The sequence below is a fragment of the Phaseolus vulgaris genome, chromosome 7 (genome assembly GCF_051622355.1).
Source record: "Phaseolus vulgaris cultivar YP4 chromosome 7, ASM5162235v1, whole genome shotgun sequence".
Classification (NCBI taxonomy): Eukaryota; Viridiplantae; Streptophyta; class Magnoliopsida; order Fabales; family Fabaceae; genus Phaseolus; species Phaseolus vulgaris.
In genome coordinates, this window is record NC_143504.1 from 14,935,389 (window position 1) to 14,961,079 (window position 25,691).

General features: G+C 33.9%; 1 protein-coding gene across 1 annotated transcript; it reads left to right on the top strand.

The window, feature by feature from the left end:
• Positions 1-1,569: 1,569 nt before the first annotated feature.
• LOC137828837 (calmodulin-1) lies at positions 1,570-3,345 on the top strand. The gene is made up of 4 exons (XM_068635571.2): positions 1,570-1,767; positions 1,887-2,044; positions 2,215-2,295; positions 2,956-3,345. The coding sequence occupies exons 1-4, from the start codon at positions 1,686-1,688 to the stop codon at positions 3,091-3,093; spliced, it is 459 nt and encodes a 152-aa protein (XP_068491672.1). The 5' UTR covers positions 1,570-1,685; the 3' UTR covers positions 3,094-3,345.
• Positions 3,346-25,691: the final 22,346 nt, after the last annotated feature.

The following is a 25,691-nucleotide window of genomic DNA, read 5'->3' on the forward strand; positions in this document are numbered from 1 at the left end:
AAACCCAGTCTGTTTTTTTCTTAAAACAAAAGAGGAAGAGTGCATCAGTATTAATATTGCGAAGGCATGATGAAGAAGGGTCTCAAAATTTTAAAGTGAAAACAAGGCTTGAAGAATGAGGTGAGGTGTAGGATGATTTAATGCTTTATTATAATAGTTAGGTGAGTGGCCTTTTGCTGCTAAAATTTGGATGTGAAATACTAAATGTGAAAATTGTGATCTGTGGAACTAGTAAGGGTATACAAGTGATGTATCACGTAACATATATTGGCACATAAAGATATTAGTAAGAGTTAGAATGTAACAATAATGGTGTGAATGAGAAAGCAACATGATTGAAAATTGAGACAACCATTCCAAGCAAATAATTATATATGTATACACTTTTAAGATAAATTGGAAAGAACTTACATATGTTTTTTCATAAGGTATATGTCTTTTTGTCAATAAAAAAAGTAAATCTACATTTTTAATTAATATATATATATATATTTATTGTGAAAATTGATAAAAAATATCAATTAAAAAATAAGTCATTGAACAAAATGTAGAACTTATTAAAATTTATAATTTTTAATGATTTTTCAATCAACAAAATAATTTTTGAAAGAGTCTCACTATATCATATTCTTTCTCAACTTTATTTCATTGACCCAAATGAATATATATTGTTATATATAAACTGAATTTGTGATGCCGCGTTAAGTTGACCAAAAGGTGGAAACACCTCCTCCTCTGGTAAAGGAAATAAATAATGAAAAGATTGTTTTTTTAAACCAGCTAGCAAAAGTAATCTTTAACAAAATGTAAAACATAAAATGCACCAATGAATCATTGTTCTTCAAAAACCCGTGTTAATGAACAGTGAATCTTGGAGTGAAAGATTAAGAAAACAATTTCTCCCATCTCCAAAGTTTAGAAATGATATAATTTGAACAAAAAACAGACCAACACATTCTTCACACGTAGAACTCCTTTTTTTTTTTTTTCTCTTTTGAAAATAGTACATAAGAACGCGTATGTGTGTTTGTTTTCATTCTTAAACCGTGTTGACAGTGTCATCTCGACGCATTACCCATATTACAAGGATCACAGAAAAATAAAATGTGCATTAATGTCTATTTCATTTCTCTCTTATGGTGCAAGCAAACGAAGAAGCTTGGTCTTTGGGTGGGTGGTGAGAAATTGGAAATTGGAAATTGATGAGGAGGCAGAGTCTACACACCTCCCCATACTCCATACTCCATACCCTTTGAACTTTGAATTAAACCCTTTTATTTTGTCCCCTAAACACCAAACCCTTCCAGCTGTCAATATTTTCACTGCAATATATTAATCAAATAAATATCATTACTTATTATAAAATCATTCACTGCATTTAAATCATCCTGGCCCACCACCACCCCCACCCCCACCCCATTTATGCACTTACAATTACTCTCTGATTCTTATTTCCACCATAAAGCCACAAGTATAACAACAAAATGCACCCATTAAAACTTCATTTGACTAGGTAAATTAAACTTTTAAAACAAATCCTCCTAGACTAGCTAGCATCACTCAACTTCTACATATAGCCCAGCTAAGATTGAGCTATACTCAACAACACAACCCTCTCTCTCTTTCTCTCTTTACCTCTCTCTCTCTTTCTCTTTTCTGGTTGAAGTTCGAAAAACAAATACACCATGACTATGACAGATGTCTTGAGTGAAGAACAAATTGTTGATTTTAAGGAGGCCTTTGGGTTGTTTGACAAAGATGGAGATGGTAAGCAAAAGAATATCTTTTTTGTAGTCTATAATTTTCATAAAATGGTATCTGTTATTCAGTTGAATTCTTCTTTAGATTGATAGAATTTTCATATGAATTGTGTGCATCTTCTTTAGGCTGCATTACTGTGGAAGAACTGGCCACTGTCATTCGGTCATTGGATCAGAACCCTACAGAAGAAGAGCTTCAAGATATGATAAGCGAAGTCGATGCAGATGGGAATGGAACCATTGAATTTGACGAGTTCTTGAGCTTGATGGCCAAGAAAGTGAAAGTAAGTTAAGCTACTTTTGTTCCATTCATTCTTATCATACGTGTGCATACATAACATTTCAACAACTTCTAGTCTGTTGATGTTTGGTTTTGTGTCGCTAAAGCTTCATCTGCATTTAAACTTTACAATAACCGAAGACTAAGTTTGGTGTTGTGTTCTTTCTCTCTTAGGACACTGATGCAGAAGAGGAGCTCAAAGAGGCTTTCAAGGTTTTTGATAAAGATCAAAATGGCTATATATCAGCTAGTGAGGTATGCATTTATTTATTTATCTTTCTGTTTTATTAGTTTTCTTTCTTTGATGACAAGGACATTACAAATCTTCATTATAATTCACATAATAGATTTCTGAAAATTTTGATAAAGTGAAGGTTTCTGCTGAGCTGAACAATGTAGGTGGGCCAAGATCAGTTGCAAATTTAGTTTACAGCTCTTTTTCTTGAAAAGCGTTAAAGCTTTTGCCTTTCTTCTTTTTACCTTAATAATATAGAGAAAGTTTTCTAACTTTTTTTTCCCATCTTTTAAATATACAAGTTTAAGTTTTAATAATGAAAAAAAATGCAATTATATTCAGGAGTTAAAGCTCATGGCATGCTTTTACCCAACCCAATGACATCTTTTATCTCCCACATGTAAAATAATATAATTTTTAGTATTATCTAAACTTAGATATGCAAAATTTTGTAATTTATATATATGTAAAAACTAACAAGTAGGACAGTAGACCGTACTTCTGCATGCAATGAATATTAGTTGTTTGATTAGAAAATGCATCGGGGTCTGACATTTGAGTGTTGTAGAGAATCTTATTTCTTTGTCTCTCCCTCTAAGTATATAAGTATGTTATACACACATGTAGCTAGCTACTATGATAGTAGTAAAAACATTTACATTTGTTTCTGGGGTGTGCAGTTGAGACACGTAATGATCAACCTAGGAGAAAAACTAACTGATGAGGAAGTGGAGCAGATGATTAAAGAAGCAGATTTGGACGGTGATGGCCAAGTTAACTATGATGAATTTGTCAAGATGATGATGACCGTTCGATGAAGCACTCACCTAGTTGAATTGGACAAATTTATTATTCAAATTTCATTGGCTTCCAATCTTCCCTCTCAAGAAATAATGTGTTGTTATTATTGTTTGTTGTACTGTATTCTACTTGTACTTAGCAATGACCAAGTAGTAGAGTGCCCCCCCCCCCCCCCCCATTGGATTGGATCCATTCCAACTCAAAATTAAATTACTATTCTTGTAATTTTTGTTCAATATTTTCTATTAGATATGTATGACTTTTACCAAGTGACAGCTCTCAGAATTGGTAGTGTGTTGCATCATGGAGTTTGAGATTTCCTTACTCCTGTAGCATGATAGAAATTTTCTGAAACATAAGACTTGGAAAATGGACCTGCACATGTATTCAATGCTACATTAAAGATTGATTATCCTTTTGAATCAAGCTATATATGATTTTAGACAGAAAACATCATTCCTTGGATTTGACCACGAGTTCAAGACTTGTTAGAAATTCATTTTCAGTTTGTCATTTTTTTTATAGGCAAAAACAAAATCTGAGTTAGTATTTTATTGACTTCAAGGAATTGCAGACCTATTCTTCTTCATCTTTAAGTTGTTAGTCACAAACAAACAAAGCCAATTGGACCCTTAGTGGGTGACACAAAGTCAGGTTCTTACATATCCTTATTGATAGGACTAAGTAATAGGCTTACGACATCATATTTCAACAACCAGATAATGATGTATGGAGTCTACGAATAAGGAAATCTGATGCACTTACAAAATCAAAAACAAGCACTTCATTGACATGTTTAAGATTTCTAAACCAATACTTTAGGGGATATGGACTGTAATTTTTAATTGATTTTTCGTTAACGAAATCAAACATTATATAGTTAAGCAGGAACTGAGTTCATTATTCCAGAAAAACGAGTTTCACATATTTGGCTATGTATATGCCCTTGAAACGCCTCAAGGTCTTGTTTGAACGCATTTTATCACTTTGGCTACTTAATGTTAATTATCTGCCCGAATTGAAAATAAAAAATCTTGATTCTAAACTTGAATTATGTTTTAGAGACTCTTTATTGCAGCATGCTAGATAGTTGCCTGACTGAATCACAAATATTTTTTAGTAAGCCAAGTTCAATTCAATGTTCTTGGTCTTGGATCTGACGTGTTGTACAAACTTCCATTTCACAGTGGATAAACAATTGTGCCTTACTATTGAAACTTTGGAGTCCTTTATTGGCATACATAGAGGCATTTGAATATTTGAACATAGACAGGTCCAAAGTAAAAGCCTTCAAATGATCTAACTTCATGAGACACTGACACTGTTAGAACTTTGAATAATCTAGTTTGTCAACTGTGGAGCCAAAGAAAAATGAGTGATGTTGTTTGATTTTTTGCACAATGTAGTTTTGTGTCGGTGACAGGAAGATTTTGGCCTTGTTTGCACAGTTCTGTTGTGATTATAATGGTTAACAAAGAACCATAACATATGTACTAATAAACGGGGAATTACAATGTTCTAACATGTTTTTCTCCTTTCAAAGCCTTTCTTTTTTTAATTCGATAGTATTTATCCCTTTTCAACACTAAAATTAGTAGAGGGGGTATCTGTAATTAATAAGATAAATAAGAGGGTTACCTGTTTTTTCTTTGGTGTTCTTCATTTAGGATGTATTCAGTTGTAATAATACAAATTTTAAATTTAATAAAAAAAATAATCACATCACAATTTTTATGATAACTATGTAACTTCAAGTTTTGCATTCTATTACAAGATTCCTCGAGTGAGACCAAAAGTATTTTTTTTCTTAATCTTAGATTAAAATTTAAATAGTGAATAATTAAAATCATTTTAGATTTTTAATTATTTTAAAGCGAGATGAATGTTTTAAACGCCATTATAATCTTGTTAGTTAATTAAAGATAATTTGTTTAGTTTACAGTATAGAAGCTAAACCTTCACATCCAAAATTAAATTTGAATACATTTTTAATGATTTTTTAATATTCTTTTAAAAAATAACTTTGATACCAACCATGTCTTACATTTAAATAAAAAGAATTAAAAAAAATCAGTATATATATATATATGTGTGTGTAACATTTTAATCAATGAAAGGTTAATTTGTTTAATAAAAATACGTGAAGGAAAATGCTATTGAAGGTTCAAATATCACTTTTAATATTCACTCTACAGCCAAAACATGTCATGAATCATAGTTTGTATAATGTATAATTATGAAAGTAAATTAGTTAGAAACCCTTTTGCTTTTGTTTTAACTTGCATATTGTATTTTAAGCATGATTTCTTTGCTGTTGTAAAACAAAACATGATCTAAGATTAGGACACAGGTTTACGCCATAAAAATTTGGTAAATTTACAGTCCAAAGAAAGTTCGAAAACAAAATTGAAATTGTCATAGATTTTTGTTTTAACATTTCCTTGTACAACATAATGTATGTTTTATAAAAACAATTTCATTTTCAAAAGATGAACCCATAAAATTGTATCATGTATACGACATCTAAATCTAATTGTTATATTTGGGTTGGAGGTTTGGACAAACTAGTATTTGGTGTCTTTGTTTATGTCAAACCTTATGATAATTCTTCAGTTTCTACATTAAAAAAAATCGAAAGTTGAAAATTTTTTTTCTCAGCAAAAAATTAATATATGTAAATGGGACACTTTAAGAGTGTTCCAACTCTTGTACACAAAATTCTCCTAGCTTAAGAATCACCAGATGAGAGCGTACTATGTAAAACAACACATAGCTCACAATTCTCAAACTAACTCTACCTGTACAAAATCAAAACCAAAACATGACCCTGCAACCAACCCCTTGAAAAAACTAGGCTACAAAAAAATATCAACAGATGAAGAACACACATAGCTAAACATAGTTGGGGTAGTCATACCATGACAACATTGCTTTATGCATCCGAATGTGGTATCAAGAGTTTAGGTGTGTTCTTGTTTAATTGTTGAGTTATGTAGCACTTTAATTTCAAGAGCTCTTTAATTTCTTGCAATTTTTGGTTCTGTTTTTAGGCTTATTTGAGTATTGCTTGCTGTTTTAATTTTTGTGCCTATCATATGTTTGAGTATTTTCCTTTTGAATCCATACAAGTTTTGTCTTAGTCTTGTTTTTCCATAATTGTCATTACTTCTAGTAGTACTTCTATTGCTTTTGTTGTTTCTTGCTTTAGTGTCATATAATTTTCTGAATTTGATGTTGATCCTTTATGTATTTTCTGTTTTAGATTGAGTTCATACTTGTATTCTAGACCTATACAAGTTCCTATACATCATTTTCCATTATGTCTTTGCTAGTTCATAATTCTGTTTTTCATTCCTATTAGGATTCCTCTGTTTCTGAAAAAAAATGCTTACTGTTTTTCCTTATTGCAATTGATTTACTCACTGGAAAATTCTGAAATTCTGGATTTGTGATATTCAAAGTGTTAGAAAAGAGTAGAAAAAAGAATTACTCAAAAATTCAAAGTACACAAAAAATTATAAATAAAATAAAAAAAAGTGAACAATTCTGCCGAAAAGAATACGGTAATCTGGCAGCGATTTTGAAAAATTTATCTCAATTAATTGGCTTACTGTTTTTAATTGATTCCAGTGCCATTATTGAGTTAACATCTTGAAGTTTCTGTGGTTTAAATTTCATTATCCAGTTCGCTCTACATCATTCCAGTTAAATCAGTGAATATCAAGCACAGTTTGCATTAAAAAATATTTTCCAGTAGCTAAATTTTTGTTTTCTTCATCTACTCTAGTGTTTTTCCTTAAGTATTCTTTTGTGTGTCTACTTTCTCATTGAGTTCTTTATTTTCTTGATTGTCTTTCATTCCTTACTCTTTGAGTTTGTCTTACATATAGTTTTCCTTTTGCAATTACCTTTCTTTGCTTATACCTTTTCTTGTTTGTCTTTATTGTTTCATTGGTTTTGTGGTGGTTGCCTTTGAGATTGGTGTGCTTGCTTTGACATCTTTCATTTGATGATTCCAAGGCCTCAAGATCAGATTGGTGCAAGGACATTATTTCTTTGAGAGTGACCTATTTTTCTGCCTCAATTCACTTCGGCATTTTTTGCTTAAAACACTCACTGTTTTTGCTAATTTTGTTTCTTGACTTGTTTGCTGTTTTGTGTGTTTGCTGTTTTTAATTTCAAATGGCTGGATTTTCAAGTGATGCATCCTACAAGCAGAATTCTCCTTCCAAAGCTTCAATCCTTGGTAAATTACATGAAGCACAAAGAACTATTAGACGCTTGGAAGAGAAAATGCAAAAGATGGAGGTCCAACAAGCTAGACCATTTCCTTCTATCCATGATGGGCATCATTCTCATAGACCATCTTCAAGAGCCTCTTCAAATGATTTTGGCCGTGAAGAAGAGCATAGGAGAAGGAGGAATCCACCACAGTTTCATGGACAAAGACCTCATCATCAAGGAGAAAGACATCACTACGGCAATGGCTTCTATCAAGATGCAAAGTCTAGGCTTCCTTCGGTCAAGCTTCCTTGTTTTAATGGCTCTAGTGATCCTAATGTATATTTAGATTGGGAGGCTAAGTGTGAACAAATATTTGAGATCCATGAGATCCAAGATGAGCATAAGCTTAAGCTAGCCACCCTAGAGTTTAGTGATTATGCCATGAAATGGTGGCATGGAATTGTAAAGGACATTATCTATCACAAGGGTCCTCCCGTGGACTCTTGGAACTCTTTAAAGGATCATATGCGTGCTAGGTTTGTGCCCCCACATTTTAGGAAAGACCTCATGTTGAGACTCTAACGGTTTCAACAAGACACGCTAAATGTGGATGAATATTACAAAGAGCTAGAGACGCTTGTGCTTAAAATTGAATTAGAAGAAAGTGAGGAAGCTATGATTGCTAGATTTGTGAGTGGTCTTAGGAAGGATATTCAAGACATTGTTGAGTTACAAGAGTATTCATCATTGGGCTCTTTAGTTCATCTTGCAATGAAGGTGGAAGCCCAACTTGCTAAGAAAAACTCTTTCAAAAATGCTTCCAATGATGGATACTACTCCAAGTCTTGGAGAAACAAAAATTCTTTTTCTAAACATCCTTCCAAATATTCTTCTTTCAAACCCAAGGAAACTAAGCCATCTACTTCTAGACCTAAATCTCCCACTAGAACGTCTAATACTAAATGCTTTAAATGTATGGGTTATGGTCATATAGCTGCAAATTGTCCTTCAAAACGAAGTATGTACATGCATGAGGGCATTGTAGTTAGTGAGCATGATTCGGATTCTCCTAAGCATTCATTACATTCTCATGCATCTAGTGAGGAAGAGAGCGAATGTCCACTTGAAGGGGACTTGTTAGTTGTGAGAAGACTTCTTGGACAAGTTTCACAACCTTTTGATGAAAGTCAAAGGGAAAATATTTTCCATACAAGATGTCTTATTCAAAACAACATTTGTTCTTTGATAGTGGATGGGGGTAGTTGTGCAAATGTGGCTAGTACAAGAGTAGTAGATAAGCTTGGATTGCCTACTATCTCTCATACAAAGCCCTACAAATTACAATGGCTTAGTGAGGTAGGAGAAATATTTGTCAATAAACAAGTCCTCATCCATTTCTCCATTGGAAAATACAAAGATGAGGTATTATGTGATGTTGTGCCCATGGAAGCCACTCATGTTCTTTTGGGAAGGCCTTGACAATTTGATAGAAAAGTTTTACATGATGGCTTTACCAACAAACTATCTTTTGAATTCCATGGTCACAAGGTTACTTTAAAATCTCTCTCTCCAAGAGAAGTCCATGAGGACCAAGTTATCATGAAGAAAAAGAGGGAGAGTGAAAAAGATAAAAAAGATAAAAAAGATAAGAGTTCTAAGCCTACACTCCTTGTGTCTAGGCGTGAAATTGAAAGGGAAATAGTGGCTCATCATCCTCTTTTCTTAGCCATCCCTAGAACTCTTAGAGTAGAATCACTTGTTGATAGTCCTCATTGCTTGGAAAATTTGGTAGAAGAGTTCCAAGATGTGTTTCACGATCCTCCAAATGGACTTCCACCTTTGAGAGGGATTGAGCACCAAATTGATTTGATACCGGGCTCTTCTTTACCAAACTGTCCAGCATATAGGACCAATCCAAGTGAAACCAAGGAAATTCGCCAACAAGTTGAGGCTTTGATTGAGAAAGGGTGGGTGCAAGATAGCATGAGTCCTTGTGCTATGCCTATCATCTTAGTGCCAAAAAAGGATGGCACATGGCGAATGTGTTCGGATTGTAGGGCCATCAATAACATAACAATTAAGTATAGGCATCCCATACCTAGACTAGATGATTTGTTGGATGAATTACATGGTTCAAAAATCTTTTCAAAGATTGATCTTAAAAGCGGCTACAATCAAATCCGTATCAAACCGGGTGATGAATGGAAGACGGCTTTTAAGACCAACTTTGGTTTATATGAGTGGTTAGTTATGCCTTTTGGTCTAACTAATGCACCAAGTACTTTCATGCGCCTCATGCATCATGTTCTTAGACCATTCATTGGTAAGTTTGTTGTTGTTTACTTTGATGACATTCTCATTTATAGCTTATCTTTGAATGACCATAGGTTGCATGTTAGGCAAGTTTTAGAAACCCTTAGGAAGGAATATTTGTATGCTAATCTTGCTAAATGTATGTTTGCTCTTGATCATATAGAATTCCTAGGGTTTGTTGTGAGTTGCAAAGGGGTCCATGTGGACAAAACAAAGGTGATGGCCATTCAAAATTGGCCTACACCGAAATCTTTGAATGAGGTCTGAAGTTTTCATGGACTTGCTTCTTTCTATAGAAGATTTGTCCCAAACTTTGGTACCATTGCCGCACCACTCAATGACATAGTGAAAAAGGACGTGGTCTTTCAATGGGGAGAAGCACAACAAAATGCTTTTGACACTTTGAAAGAAAAATTGACTAATACTCCCATCTTGGCCCTTCCTAATTTCACTAAGACATTTGAGATTGAGTGTGATGCTTCAAGCATAGGTATTGGGGCTGTTCTCCTTCAAGAGGGCCCCCCCCATAGCCTATTTTAGTGAGAAATTGAAGGGAAGTCATCTCAATTATTCCACCTATGATAAGGAATTATATGCACTTGTTAGGGCTTTGTTTACTTGGCAACACTATCTTTTTCCCAAAGAGTTTGTGATACATAGTGATCATGAATCTCTTAAATATTTGAAAAGCCAAAACAAACTTAACAAGAGGCATGCTAAGTGGGTGGAATTCATTGAGCAATTTCCTTATGTGATCAAACACAAGCAAGGCAAAGTAAATATTATGGCGGATGCTCTTTCTAGAAGATACACTTTGCTAAATCTTTTAAGCTCTCAATATCTTGGTTTTGATCACATTAAGGAACTTTATCATGATGACCTTGATTTTTCCCTCATCTATCAAGAGTGTCTTAAGGGAGGACACAAAGACTTTTTTATACAAGATGGTTTTCTTTTTAAAGGAAAACGTCTTTGTGTTCCTCATTGCTCTATTAGATTATCTCTTGTTAGAGAAGCTCATGAGGGGGGTTTAGTGGGACATTTTGGGGTTGCTAAAACTTTGGATGTGTTGCATGAACATTTCTTTTGGCCTCATATGCATAAACATGTTCATAGTTTGTGTGATAAATGCATATCTTGCCGCAAAGCTAAGTCTAAGATGCATCCCCATGGTCTATATACTCCTCTTCCTATCCCTTCAATGCCTTGGGTAGATATATCTATGGGACATCAAAGGGAAAGGACTCCATTTTTGTGGTAGTGGATCATTTTTCAAAGATGGCTCACTTTATTCCTTGCCACAAAGTGGATGATGCATGCCACATTGCAAACCTCTTCTTCCAAGAAGTGGTTCGCTTGCATGGGATTCCTAGGTCTATAGTGTCCGATAGAGATCCCAAGTTCTTGAGTCACTTTTGGAAGACCTTGTGGGGCAAGCTTGGGACTAAGCTTTTATTTTCTACCACTTGCCACCCACAAACTGATGGTCAAACCGAGGTGGTGAATAGAACTTTGGGACAACTATTGAGATGTTTTATTTCGGAGAATCCTAGAGTGTGGGAGAATTTACTACCCGATGTTGAGTTTGCATATAATCGTGTAGTAAATTCTACCACCTCACATTCTCCTTTTGAGGTTGTCTATGGGTTTAACCCCTTAACACCTCTTGATCTTCTTCCTATTCCCCTTCTTGGAGATGTCTTGTGCAAAGATGGGGATGAAAAGGCTTCTTTTGTGAAAACTTTGCATAAAGACATCAAGAGGAGAATTGAGAAGAAGGTTGGCAAGTATGCTGAACTTGCCAATAAAAGGAGAAAAGCATTGTTGTTTGATGAGGGCGATTGGGTTTGGCTTCACTTGAGGAAGGATCACTTTCCTACTCAAAGGAAGTCCAAACTAATGCCTCGAAGGGATGGACCTTTCCAAATCCTCAAGAGGATTAATGACAATGCTTATGAGTTAGATATGCCTGATACATTCTTAGGTAGTCATACTTTTAATGTCAGTGATCTAACTCCTTTTTCTGTAGGTCTCCAGAATTCGTGGTTGAATTCTCTCCAACTCGGGGAGTATGATGGAGATCAAGCTCAAGTGGACATGGAGGCCAATCAACAAGATCAAGAAGAGGTAGAGGCACAAATGGAGGACGCCCATGGAGGTCAAAGTCCACCTCAAAGGCTTACAAGAAGCATGTTCAAAGCTTTAGGAGCTAAGGGACAATTATTTTCTCTTTTTGTAATTTCTTTGGTTGAAGGTGCTTAGAGGAAAACATTAGAAACCTCTTTTGTTATAGCATCTTGTAGGTTTTAGTTAGGAGCTTTAGGAGGAGGGGGGGGGGGGGGGGGGGTGCGCTAGTAGATAGGTGTAGGAGTAGAATAGGAGGTGCCAAAGTGAAGGAAGAGGTCACACCTTCCTCATGCCTTGTAATTGGCGCCGGTTCTAGAACTTTTTTAGGAGGGAATTTTGAATTTGTGTAGCTTGCATTTCAGCACCTTAGGCTATAAATAGAGGTGCTCCCTTTGTAAAATTCATATTTGAATTGAGAGTAAAGAAACTATACTCAAATTTTGAGTGAGCATTGGAGAGCTTTTGAGCCTTCTTCTCTAGTCTTATCTTGAAGGATCCATGGTGTCCTCAAGTGGCGGCAGCACACTCATCTAGGAGCAACCATCCTTCTAGTGGCGTGATCATCCAACCTTGCATCCATCTTCATGAGCATTCTTTTCTTCTTCCTTTCTTCTCTTTCAATTGTTCATGTTGTCTTGTCTTCTTGAGTTTATGGTTCGGTTGTTCTTAATTTCCAGCAAACATTTTCAGTTCTTTGCCTTTTAATTTCATTTTGTTCGATTCAGTTTGTTCCTTATCCAATTCTGTTCGGTGATTTAAGTTTTACCTCTTTTTGTTGGTTCAATTTGACAATATGAGGAACTTTCATGTGAGTTTGGATTTGGTGCTAGTTTTGGTGAGTTCTTGACTTAGAACATTGATCCAATTCTAAGAAAAAGTGCCTAACATTTGTCCAACTCAAGTTGATTCCTAAGAATGTCAAGAATCATTCTCTTCTATGCTATTGGAATCACATCACATCACACCTAGAATACCCAAAAAAACCAAAGCAGAAGATGCAAAACTTCATGCTCCCATAAAGCGTTGCCTCCACCATGTAACCAAGTTCTTCTGCTACACCAATAAGCAATCTTTAACAATTGAACTACCTTGTTATATACGACATAGGCCCTACTTCTCTATTGAATAAATCAACCACCACAATGTCAGGCTATTCAGCAGCTAAAACCTGCAAAAAAAACTTACTAGACTGAATTCAAACCTTCATTAAACCCATAACAGCATTTCCAAACACTACTACTTAAGAATATGCATCCAACATCTTCCTTTCTCCAGAGTATCCTTCTTAATACATTCCCCAAACTGCATGGAAATATTGGTGCCTTGATAGCACCACCAACAAACATGACAGCATTGGCAGAGTTAGCCATGATTTTGCCTAAGTTGCACAAACCATAAGAAAAGCTACATAATCTAGCGAGTCTCCATAAAAAACACTGAACATCAGAGGGATCATTAGCTACATCCTCCCTTCCTATGGTGGTCTGCCTACTTAATAACTTGTAGATTCTTGTGGACATGCTCACTTATGTTGCATAGAGATTTTTGCTTCAATTGTTGGTTCCAAAACCACTGTTTGGTTCCTTTCCACTCTTCTTCATTTAGACTTCCAAGAGAGTCATTTAATTTGCCAAATACCTGCATAGTTCTTTATTTAAACTTGCCTTAAACCAACATCCTTCCCCTCGGCTAACAGAGTGAAGCTACTCCACATGAACAGAGAAGTGACCCTTACTACTCCCTTACACATCCAAACCTCATATCAAAACAACACTCTAAAAGTTTGATTCTTTATCTAACCAAAAAAACTAGCAAGTACTGCATAAGGCCTTCCCTAGCTCCACACATTGGGCTACACTTTCACTCTGCTCACAATTGCACTGAACAAGATCTTAATGAGGAAGACAATTTGTTGCATGAGCTTATAAATCTAATCCTCTCAAAGCTTCTAACAGACTTGCCACATGTTAAACACAATTCTGCTAAACCACAATTCTGCAGGCCCTCATCATGATTTCGCCTCTACTTGCTACTCCAAGAATTGTTGCACCCGTTGACAATATCAAAGCTTTACGCAAAGAATATGACATCCTGGACCTTTTACACATTTTAACTTGGTCGAGAATCCTAACCACCCCTTTCATAATGTTACCTAAGGCTTCTAATGCAAGGGAGAGGATTCAAAACCCAGTCCGCAAAGGAATGATTAAAAGAGGGTACCTTGTGTTTTAGCCACAACCATGATTTGAGTTGGGTCTTCTGAAGGATCTCTTCGACATCAACTATACCTTGCTTAAAAGTAACATTGTTCCTTTGTTCCCAGATACTCCATACTATCGCTGCCCAGGTACCTTTCTAGACTAGGTTTTGATAGTTGATGACCTGAACTAGATTGAAACTCTCAAAATGATGTTTCAGATCATTATGTTGGACACAGAGGATGCCTATCCATTTGAAGCACAAGGACGAAGCGGTTTGAGCATGTTTGCACTCTAGAAACAAATGCTGACTAGATTCATCCTTAGGTTGGCAGGTACCACACAAAGTATAGTCAACCAAAACCCCTATCCTACTTAGACACATTCTAGTAGGGATTCTATCTAGCAGGACCCTCCAAGGAATAGTTAACACATTGGGTAGAGCTTTGACCTTCCACAGACATGTGAATAAGTCATTGTGCTGCCCACTGATGTGATTTGCAAGTAAGTCATACGCAGCCTTCATGGAGAACGACCCGGGATCCTCACTTTCCCACTCCTGAATATCCTTCACCTCCCTATTAATAGAGGCACTAGATATATATGAATACAAATCAACCTCCAACAAAGATTCCCATTCGAACCTTTCACGTCTCCACCTAAGACATCAATGCCATACTGCCTTTTCCCACCCTCTACCTCTCCCACTTTTAGACCCTGGTTCAAAGATAAGGAGAACACCATTGGAAAAAGTGTTTTGAGATTACAGTTGTCAATCCAACCATCCTCCCAAAATCTGTCTTTACCTCCTGATCCTATTTTCCATCTTAAAGCCTCTTGGAACCATCCTACTCCTCCTCTCTCACAATAGACCTTTGATAAGTCCCTCCACCACCAGGATTGGTATTTAACATGTACCCTAAAGTTGCCTGCTACCATGTCATATTTTGATACCAACAGATCTTTCCATTTTCCTTCCTTTTCACTCACGATACGCCATTTCCACTTAGCTAACAGGGCAACATTAAACTTTCAAATATCTTTGAACCCCAAATTGTCCTCCTATTTAGGTCTACACAAATTCTCCCAGCTCACCCACGAAATAAGTCTATTCTCCTTCCCTCAACCCCATAGAAACCTCCTTTGTATACTGATAATGCTTTTGCAAACTGATTCCAGAACCTTGAAGAAGGATAGGTAAAAAAGGGAAGCGCTGGAAAAACTGAATTAATTAAACATATTCTACCTGCCAGAAACATAAATCTCTCCATCCATGCACTAAGCTTCACTTTTAATTTTTCTAGGATTGGCTCCCAGAACTGCCTCTTCCTTGGATTACCTCCCACTTCCAGCCCAGATACATAAAGGGAGCCCTTATCAGGTTATAATTTAAAGTCTTAGCATAGCACGCAAAGGTCCAGCTCTCCAAATTTATGCCAACTAGATTTGACTTATGGAAGTTGATCTTCAACCCTGAGGCAAGCTCGTATCCCCTTATGATAGCCTTGGTGGTGATCACATTGTAAAGAGAATCTTCGCACATGAATAAGGTGTCATCCGCAAACTGTAGCAAACACACCTCTACCTTGTTCCTCCCAATCTTCAAACCTGGGAGAAATTTAACCTTTAAAGTTTGTCTTACTAACCCCGCTAAGCCTTCAGCTACCACGGTGAAGAGGAAAGGCGCTAGCAGGTCACCCTGCCTCAGTCCTCTCGATGGTCTAAATTCCTCCGTAGGACTACCATTGACCAACACAGATACTGAAGTAGATTTCAAACATCCTTTAACCCAATTAATCCATTTATTATGGAAGCCCAACCTATGCAACATATAATATAGGAATTCCCACCTTATCGAGTCATACACCTTCTCGTAATCCACCTTCACGCAGGCACAACCCACGTCTCCCATACCTCCTAATATCCTCCACCATTTCATTTGCCATAAGAATATTGTATAACATCCCTCTGTCCTTCAAAAAAGTTGATTGACTTTCATCAATAACAGAGGGTAAGACGCACTTGACTCTACTTGATAGAACCTTTGAAATGATTTTGTAAAGTGCCCCCACTAGGGATATTGGCCTATATTGCTCAAGCTTTAAAAGGTCCCTCACTTTAAGGACTAAGGCTATAAATGATGCATTGCACCCTTTTGGTATATTACCCGAGTTCTAAAAGTGCCTCACCGCTTCTATAATCTCTCCTTTCATAACATCCCAACTTTCCTTGATAAAGTTAAAATTAAAACCATCTGGTCCAGGGCTCTTATTCCCTTCGCATTGCCAAACAACTTCTCGTATTTCATCCTCAAAAAAGTTAACAATAAGGATAATATTATCTTCCACATAAAGGGATTTAAACTCCACCTCACCAAGTCGAACCCCAAAGTCTTTTGCTGCCACGAATCTTTCTTCAAATGGCTTTTTTGCCTCTCTTCGAACAACCTCTGGTTCCCCGCTCCAAAGGCCCCCGACCAAAACACCTTTAACTTCATTTCTAAGTCTTCTCCATCTAAGCATAGAGTGGAAGTACCTTGAACAATAGTCCCCATGCTTAATTCATTTTGCTCTAGTCTTTTGACTTATAAGAGAATCTATCTTTTTGTCTGTCATCTCCAACATACCAATTAGTTCCATCCTTTTCGACCTAGCAATTCCCTCTAAATCTCCATTTGTGCCTTGACAATCGAGATCCTCATGTTCCTTCAAAATCCTTTCCTTGCTCGAGTTTAAATACCCAAACACTTCAAAGTTCCAAACTTTCAAGTCTGCTTTGAGCATTTTAAGCTTATCTTTAAGTTTAGAGATTCCATTCCCTTGAACAATATATGACATCCATTTATCTTTCACAAGGTCTTTAAAACCCCTCTCCAAAAGCCACACATTAATAGTTCTAAAAGGCTTAGGTCCCCAATCCTTTACCAAGGCGTTTTCACAACTATAGCAAAGTAATCTGAGACCTCCCTCGGTTGCACATATTGTTTGCTTATAGGCCACTTTTGTAGCCACTCCTCATAAACCAACACCCTACCTAGCCTGCTTTTAGCAACCATTTGACTTGAACCATGTGTACTTCTTACCCACCACTGACAATTCCATCCAGAGATTTTTATCAATGAAGCCATTAAAACCACTAATGTCCTTTAACTGATCTCCCTTTTCTCTTGCATCTGTCCTTTCATTTACACTTCTAACCACATTAAAATCGCCATAGAAGCACCAAGTCAGGTCTTGATGTACTAGTTTTAGATTAGAAAGTGTCTCCCATAAGATAGTCTTGACATTAAGATTGTATTCAGCATACACATTAACCACACCGCATTTTATCTTGGTAGACATATGCTGGCCAAAAGTAGCTATATAACCATTCCCCATCACATGACTCTCATAGCTAAAAGCTTCTTTATTCCACATAGTTAAAAGAATCTTCGTACCATTTACCCCATCATTATGAATCAAGCCAACTTTATTGTCCCCCACATAGAAAAACATCTAGCATCTGAAAAAGATTTTGCTTTCGTTTATAGCAATTTCACAAAATTTGCACATTCGCGAACAATATTATATCTAAGTATCTTGCTTTAATACTCCGCTAGAACTCTTATATTTAGAGTTACTACAATCATAGGTAACCCTTTTTAATTTCCTTCTCGTACTTCCTCATCATCATATGAAAAAGGGGTCTTAAGTTAGGGTGGATACTACAACTAAGGTCTTACTTCCATTTCAGTCAATTTTTTTTTTATGTGAAATGAAAAAAATGTCTTTTTATTTTAAATAATTGGATAAAATATATTCTAAAATTTCTTTTCGGTATAAGTTTACAAATTTTGATTGTTGAAACATTTGTTTGGATTCTGTAATTTCTTTTCCAAAAGAATACATTTTCATATTTTATTTTCCAGAATTTCTTTTACATAATGTATTTTTTATACTCTAACATTTTAAAAAAAATATTTTTGATTTTTTTAATTTTAAAATTTAAAATTTTTATTTTTGAAACACAAAAAATTATTCTAAATTTATTTTTTTTAAATATATATAGAAGTAATTTATGATGTGTGAAGATAAGTTTTTCCAAACTTTTCTTTTTTGAATATATATATTAAGAGTTTGAATTTAAAACTAGCAATACAAGAAAATCATGAAATAAAAATCAATTTTAAAGACAAAAAATAATTAATTGTTATAGTGACTAAATTAGAGAACATTTTAGAAATTAAAAAAAATTAGTAATTAAAACTTTGGTAGCAAATTAAATACCAATTTAAAAATTATTTAACGATAATAAAAACTAATTTAGAAATCAAATTTTTTTTAATTTCTAATTTAATCACAGTAACTAATTTTTTTTTAAAATTTAAATTTTATTTCATAATTTTGTGTTGTAGTGTAATTATTATACACAAACAACTCTCCCATCAATTAATTCACAAGTTCAATAACTATTTCACACAAATGGATTCACAAATTGGGCCCATGAACTTTTAGTCCACTTGAATTAATCCATCCCAGTGCATGGACCAACATAATCAATCAAGGTCAAATTCCTTCTGAAAGTTGTTTGGCACATCTCAAGAGTTTCTTGTTCCTTTTTTTTATATTTTTTTACGTTCTTTTTAATTCATCTTCTTATAGTCTTAATCCATCTTCTTATACAAGTTGGTAAGAAAACTGGAGGGGGAAAGAGACACACAAGAGAGGGGAGACATTAGGTTAACGTAAGAGTTAATCTCAATGATTCATTACATTAAAATTATTTTAATTCATTTAACTTTAATTATCTACTTAAATTATATGACTGAGATCTGATTGTGTCACATCCTCATAATTTCAGTTGATGTGGTTCATGTTATATGAATTTTTTTACTGAGCAGTAAATTTTAATCTTATAATCATATATTAATATTAATTAAACTATTGAATGCTTAGTAGTAACTTATCTCGTAATCCTAATGATTTATATTTAAATTTAAAGGTTAAGTGATGTAGTGAAGTGGTTTAGAAACTCCTTGGTTTTAAATTATGAATAAAAAGTTTAATGTATTTTTTTAATTGTCCCTTATGTGCAGGAGTGAAAAGAAAAAGGTGCAGTTATCTTCTTGAAACAAAAACTAGACAGGTACAATTATTGTCAATATTACCAAAATGAAAAAATATTTTTTTTAATTACGTATGAGAGTAAGTTGTGCTAAGCTGATACGATTTTATTATGCTGAAATTGTTCCAAACTTAGACAATTTTAATAAGATGAAGGTGAAGTCGTGTATAAATTACACGACTTTAGTGTCCATAATGAAGTCGTGCTAACTCTAAACTTTGTAAAGAAATTTCTTTTAACATGTTATAATTGAAGTCATGTTTATCATTAACGACTTTGGTTGTTGAGGTTTGAACTAAAATTGTACATACATTAAATTACTTCATAAGCTTTATACAACTTCAAATGTATTTGAATTACACTAAAGTCATGGTTCTTTGACATGATCTTTGTGTTGAAGATGGTTGCTGCCCCTTCAAGATTGTGTTTGATGAAGACTTATATGTAGTGTTTGATGAAGACTTGTATGTGCTTTTCATGTAATTTTGCTTTGCTTTAAGTATGTCTTAGTTAGTGCTTAGAGGTTGTCTAAAAGTAGCTTTTTGCTGAGTAACTCACCTCATAACCACTGACCATGTGATAAGAACAAGCATAAGTTTTCTTAAACTGTTTTTCACATGTTTTACACAAAAAACGTTTACTGCATAAAAATAAATCTGTTCTTTTCTAAATAAACAGATTCATTTTCTTCACTGATGCCTTGGCTAAAGTCTTGTAAAAATTTGATTTTGTGCATCAGGTATTTTGACTAAGTCTTCTTCTTTTCAAAACGACTGAGTTTCAAATAGTTAAACTTTCTCTGTTTTCGTTTTGAAAAATAAATCTGTTCATCTGTAAATGAATAGATTCTTTTTGCCTCTGGTGCCATGTCAAGCTTAAACGTTTTTCAGTTTTATCTCAGCACCAGAATGGTTGACTAAGTCTCCTCACTTAACAGATTCTCTAACTGCTTTTGAAAATAAATCAGTTTATTTTATTTTCAATCTGTTCATTTTATAACAGCTTTAACTGTTTTTCAAAATTCTGTTATAAGCTGGCTTTCTATAAAATGCAAACTTGTTTTCTGAGTTTAACAACAATTAAAACAGTTCATACATTTGCAAAAAACAAGTTTTGACAGCAGAGAGTTAAGTGTTTTCAAGGATTAGCATTTGTTCTTCAAAGATTTCAAAAATCACAAAGTGCTTGTTCTTGGTTTGGTTCCAAAAGCTTGGTGTGAGGTGCAGCTACTGTTCTAGCAATCTTGCCTACTGGTTTATGGCAGATCTGTGTACCCTCAATCAGGTGTAGTCGTTTCACATCTCTTTCTTGTAATAGTTTGGTTGAACCCTCTTCTTGATAGGTGTTCTTGAAGAGTGGGTGTGTGTGTATGCTGAAATAGGTTTTTTTCAGCAAGAGTACCTAAGTTCTTGTAGGTTTCAAGAACAGTGGGAAGTGTACTTGATTGTACTGTGTGTTAATGAATTCCACCTGTTGTTGGTGAAGACTGGATGTAGCTCAGGTTGAGTGAACCAGTATAATTGTTTGTGTTCATTCTCTCTCTCTCTCTGCAATTTCGTTTCTGCATAATTGATAAAACAGCAAAGAAATGAATCTGTTCAATTGAAAATAAATCTGTTCTTTCTGGGCACTGTGCATACTGTTCTTGATTTCTGAAAAAGGCGTTTGAATCTGATAAGAACATACATAATCTGCTAAAACCATTGGAACAGATTGACTGTGATAGGCTGTTCAAGAAACTGTCAATGCTATTAATTGAACCTTAAACAAATTGCTTAAAGTTGAAGCTTGCTGTTTTGTGATTCATTGTTCTTAATTTCTGGAAAATTTCTTGACATCAAGAAGAACACTCATAGTCTGTTAAAAGTCACTGGAACAGCTTGTTTGCAAAGGTCACTCAATTAACTAGCATGTTATCAATTGAACCTTAATCACTTGCTTGAAATTGAAGCTTGCTGTTTTTGTGTTTCACTGTTTTTCAAATCTGATATCTGTGTGTGTGCTGCTGGAAATCCTCACTGCATAGTCTTGTGATTAGCTTTGCTGTATTAAAAGCGTTTCAAACAGAAAAACAGTGCTGAAATAAATCTGTTCATTTTCACATAAATCGATTTATTTTCTCTAAAACTGGGTTAAACATTGTTTCTGCGAAGAAGTTTTAAAAGGTCAATTCACCCCCCCCCCCCCCCCCCCCCCCCCCCCTCTTGAACCTTGGCACTATTAAACCCAACACTTTGGTCCATATAAAAAAAATTGTTAATATGTTAATTGATTTTTTATGAGAAAACTATAATTTTTTATTAATATGGAATTGAATTTTATTATTAACAGTTAATTGAATTGAATAGAATTATTGTGTGTGTTAAAAGAAAGATGAAGGATAGTATTTATGTACTTTTTTTATTGTATGTGTTTAAAATGAGTAAAAAATTGATTGTAAAAAATGATGATCATAAGGGGAGGGAAAAATAAATGGATTTAGTAATAATATATTAGGTGAAGTTAATTTTTAAGAAATTGAAAATTATTAAATGTATGGAAATTAATTGAATTTGTTTTGGTTCCTTTATTTTGTATAATGGTACAAAAATATGGAATTTATAATTTTGATGCAAAATAAGAGAAAGTTATGAATTAAAATTGGAATGGAAGTTGAACTTCAATATTATTATAAGAGGAGAATGATTTATTTATGAGATGAAGTCCCACAAGAAGTTCTTCTTCTTTCTTTTCTCAGTCTTCTTTCCTCATTATGCATTGTCGATGAGGGAGGAGGTGATGGAATTGTATCTTTGTTGTCGTCATCATCATTTTGACCTTGACCATTCTGGCCTTGTGAGAGCATTATCAGACGATAATAATGCATGGATGAGGAAAAATGGAAAATGGAGGGGTGAATGTGGAAGTTTTGAACATATTTGGTTGATCGAAAATAGCATGTAAATGACTTGGAAAGATGTTATATGTGTTGGGTTTATTAGTGTCTAAGTTCAAGAGGGGGGTGAACTGAGCTTATAAAATTTTCGCAAAGAATACTGTTTTTCAGAAATCCTGACAAAAAGAACAGATTGATTCAAAGAAAAAGAGATTTAATTTTTTTTATTACACAGGCACTTCTAGAAACTTAAATAGATTGATTTTAGAATCAATGGATTTAATCAAACAACAAGCAGATTAATCAACTGCACCAACAAGATTAGTTGAGAAAGATTCTAAATCAAGATTCAACTTCAAATATTTTGAAACCAGTTTTGGAAAGAAAAAGAATCCTGAACAAAATTATTTAGAAGCCCTTATAACTTGTTTCATCTAGCCAATACATGCAGATTCAGTTATATACAAGTAAACAAGAATCCTTCCAGAATCTTGAAGAACAAAGTATGAGTCAACCCAAAAACAATAGATTCAATTTTAATTCAACAGATTTATTTTATTGCAATATATCAGATTTTCCAGAATTGCTTGCAGAGATTAAAGAGAGAGAAGCACACACATTTTTTTTACTGGTTCACTCAACAAGAGCTACATCCAATTTCACCTTACCCCAAGGTGAATTCCACTAAAACAAATCAATTTTTTACACAACCTTCTTGGTTCTTGAACCCTCCAAGAACAAAGAACACAATGCTGAAAAAATACTATTCTAGTAGCACCCACACTCCTAGAAACCCTATCAAGAAGTGCAATTACAAACACCCTTACAAAATAAAGTTATAGGAATGAAAACACCTGATTTGCAGATGTAAGAAACCAAAACAAAACTGACTTTCTGCAGCACCACTGTGACAGAACCTGGAATCTCAAACCAAGAGTTGCTAGCACAAGTACACTTGAGGTTTTTGAGAAAAGTTTCAAAAAACAAAAAAAATTCCAAACTTTCACTGAAAGCACTTTAAACTGTGTTTGAAAATGTGATTTCTAAGTCCCTTATGAAATGAAATACACTTCTCCTTTTATAGCTTTCAGATTAAAAAGGTTTTTCAAAAAATAGTTAAAAGTTGTTATAAAAATAACATATTGAAGTCTAAATAAACATTTTTTTTAAATATAGTTGGTGGTTACATAAACACTTTCAGATCAGTTTATAACGATAACAAAGAGCTCAACTGATTTTGGTCCCAAAACATAATTTTGAAAAAGGTTTATCATATTTGCACCAATACAAAAAGAATCTATTGTTTTATAAAACAACAGATTTATTTTTTTTGTAGTAAACTAGTTTTGAAAAAAATAAAACAGCTTTTGATAAAACTTTGTAAACAATCCTTGTGCTTGAACTCATCGTCTTGATTATGAAATAAGAGATAGATCACAATGTAAAAGGAAGATTTAAACAACCTCTAACCTAACATAGACCATGAATAACATAACCACAAGCTTCAAAGCGATTTTCTAAAGCAAACACACTCTTTGACATGTTGTGAAAAATCTTCATCTATCTTCAACAGTATGTTGACAGAACCCCCTGCAATGGGGACTGGAAAGACATAGGGTGTTGATAGTCTATGAATGTCTTGGGTGAATGTTCAATTGGCTCAAGAAAGGGGGATTAAATAGAGTCCAAACTCAATTCGTGGAGTATCAACAATTAAAACAGCATTTAAATAAGAGTAAAGAGAAATGAACATAGATTTACACTAGTTCACCCACCAACAAGGGCCACATTCAGTCCCCTCAAGCAATCTTCTGAAAATCCTTTCACTAATTGTTCTCCACATTTCCAAGTACACAAGTATTCTTACACCTCTTCAGGTCACCAAGTATTATCTACCTATTTAGGTACACCAAGTATTATCTACCTATTTAGGTACACCAAGTATTTTCTACCTTTCCAGACGATTAGTCCTAATCTCCCACTATGATCAATACCTCTTAACAATATAAGAAACCTCTCTACTGAAAGAACAATAAAAGCTATAAGGGTATACTTCATAGTGTGAATAATTTACAGAGGTTAAGCACATAATCCAATCTCGCTAGCAGATGTAAATATATAACACTATTATGATCACACAACTGAATATCACTTCACAATTGACGTTTTTCTTTTCAATTTATGTACATTTGTCGATTATTCTCTTCATCTTCAAGGTTTTTATATAGTGTTTAGAATATGATCGTTTTAACTTTGAGTTCTTCATTCTTCAATATAGTCGTTAGACACTCAATATAGAAACTTTTGCTCTATTTTATCTTTGCACGCCTTTGACGTGTGAGATATTTCAAATTATTTCTTTATATTCCTCATATATAGACATTGTAGCTTTTTGTTCATCAATTTCTCGTTAGGTGTTTGATATAAAAACTTTGGCTATCAGTTTCATATGCGTCTTTATGATCCTTTGATAATTTCTGGGAATAATATCAATATTAGTGAACATTATAATCAACATAATAAATCATGGGTATCACTGAAATAATATCCTATAATATCTTTGAATCGAGACCTTTTATTCTTAGTTATTTTATTGTAAATGTATTTTCAAATTATTTCGAAGTTAATATAAAATTTGAATGTTGAAATATAACCACATTTTAATTAGGATATTTTTCCACAAAATATATTTTGAAAAAAATCTTTAATAAGAAAAATGTAGGTGCTCTCTTTTTCAAAAACTTTCTAGTTAAAGAATTGTTCATTTGAAAACTTTCCAATATAACTTTAAATTTAATCGTAAATACACAATTGTATTTGAAATTATTTATAATCGATATGGAAAGTGTTTTCATTCACAAATCACTGAAGCATATAATATTTGAGTTATTCCGTATGCACTATGTTACATTCTCAAATATGAAAACTTTCCAAAATCATTTAATCATTTATCTTATTTGAAAAAAAATTGTTTTATATGATTTAATAATGTCATATAAGATTAAAAAATATATATGAGGAGTGTCATAAAACATTTCAAGAATGTAATATTTAAATACAGACATTCCCTGATATAGCAGACTGTTTGGTGAGTAGAAGACGAAATCATCGTCTATCTTGAACATGCTTTAGTGACTGTCTGATGAGATTATGAAGCATTAAGCATTCACTACTTTGATTTCATCTAAGCCTGTTATGCCTTTTGAGACTATCTGACGAGATCTTATGAGGTATGAGTAATAAGATTGTTTGATGTTGATTTTTCTCGGCAATTGTACCGAATCAACTGTAATATAATACTCTTTAAAGTACGAATGTCGAACCCACACGGAACAATTCTAATTAAAATGTTCTGTTATAAAACTCGTTAAGTATAGAAAATAATTTTGAAAACATGTTCATAACCAAATTAAAGATTTCACAAGTAACTAAGAAATTTAGGGTTTGATACAACCAAAACCAAAACTAACTTATCAAATATAGAGAAAGATACTTGGGATTGAATTGTGTCTATCTCAATCATCTGTATTTTTTAATAATACAATATATAATACTCAAAACTACTTATTCTTTATGCTTAATTTAAAGTCATTCACCTTGATTCCTCATAGATGAATTCATAAGATAATTTCTCAAGCACTGATTCCTCAGATATTTAACAAATCATCCAGCTTTAGGAACATAATTTTGATGCAATCAATAACCTGAAATCTATTCCTAGCATTACTAGTTATCAAGTATTTTCGTCTATTTCAAATCCTTAAAAGTACTTTCC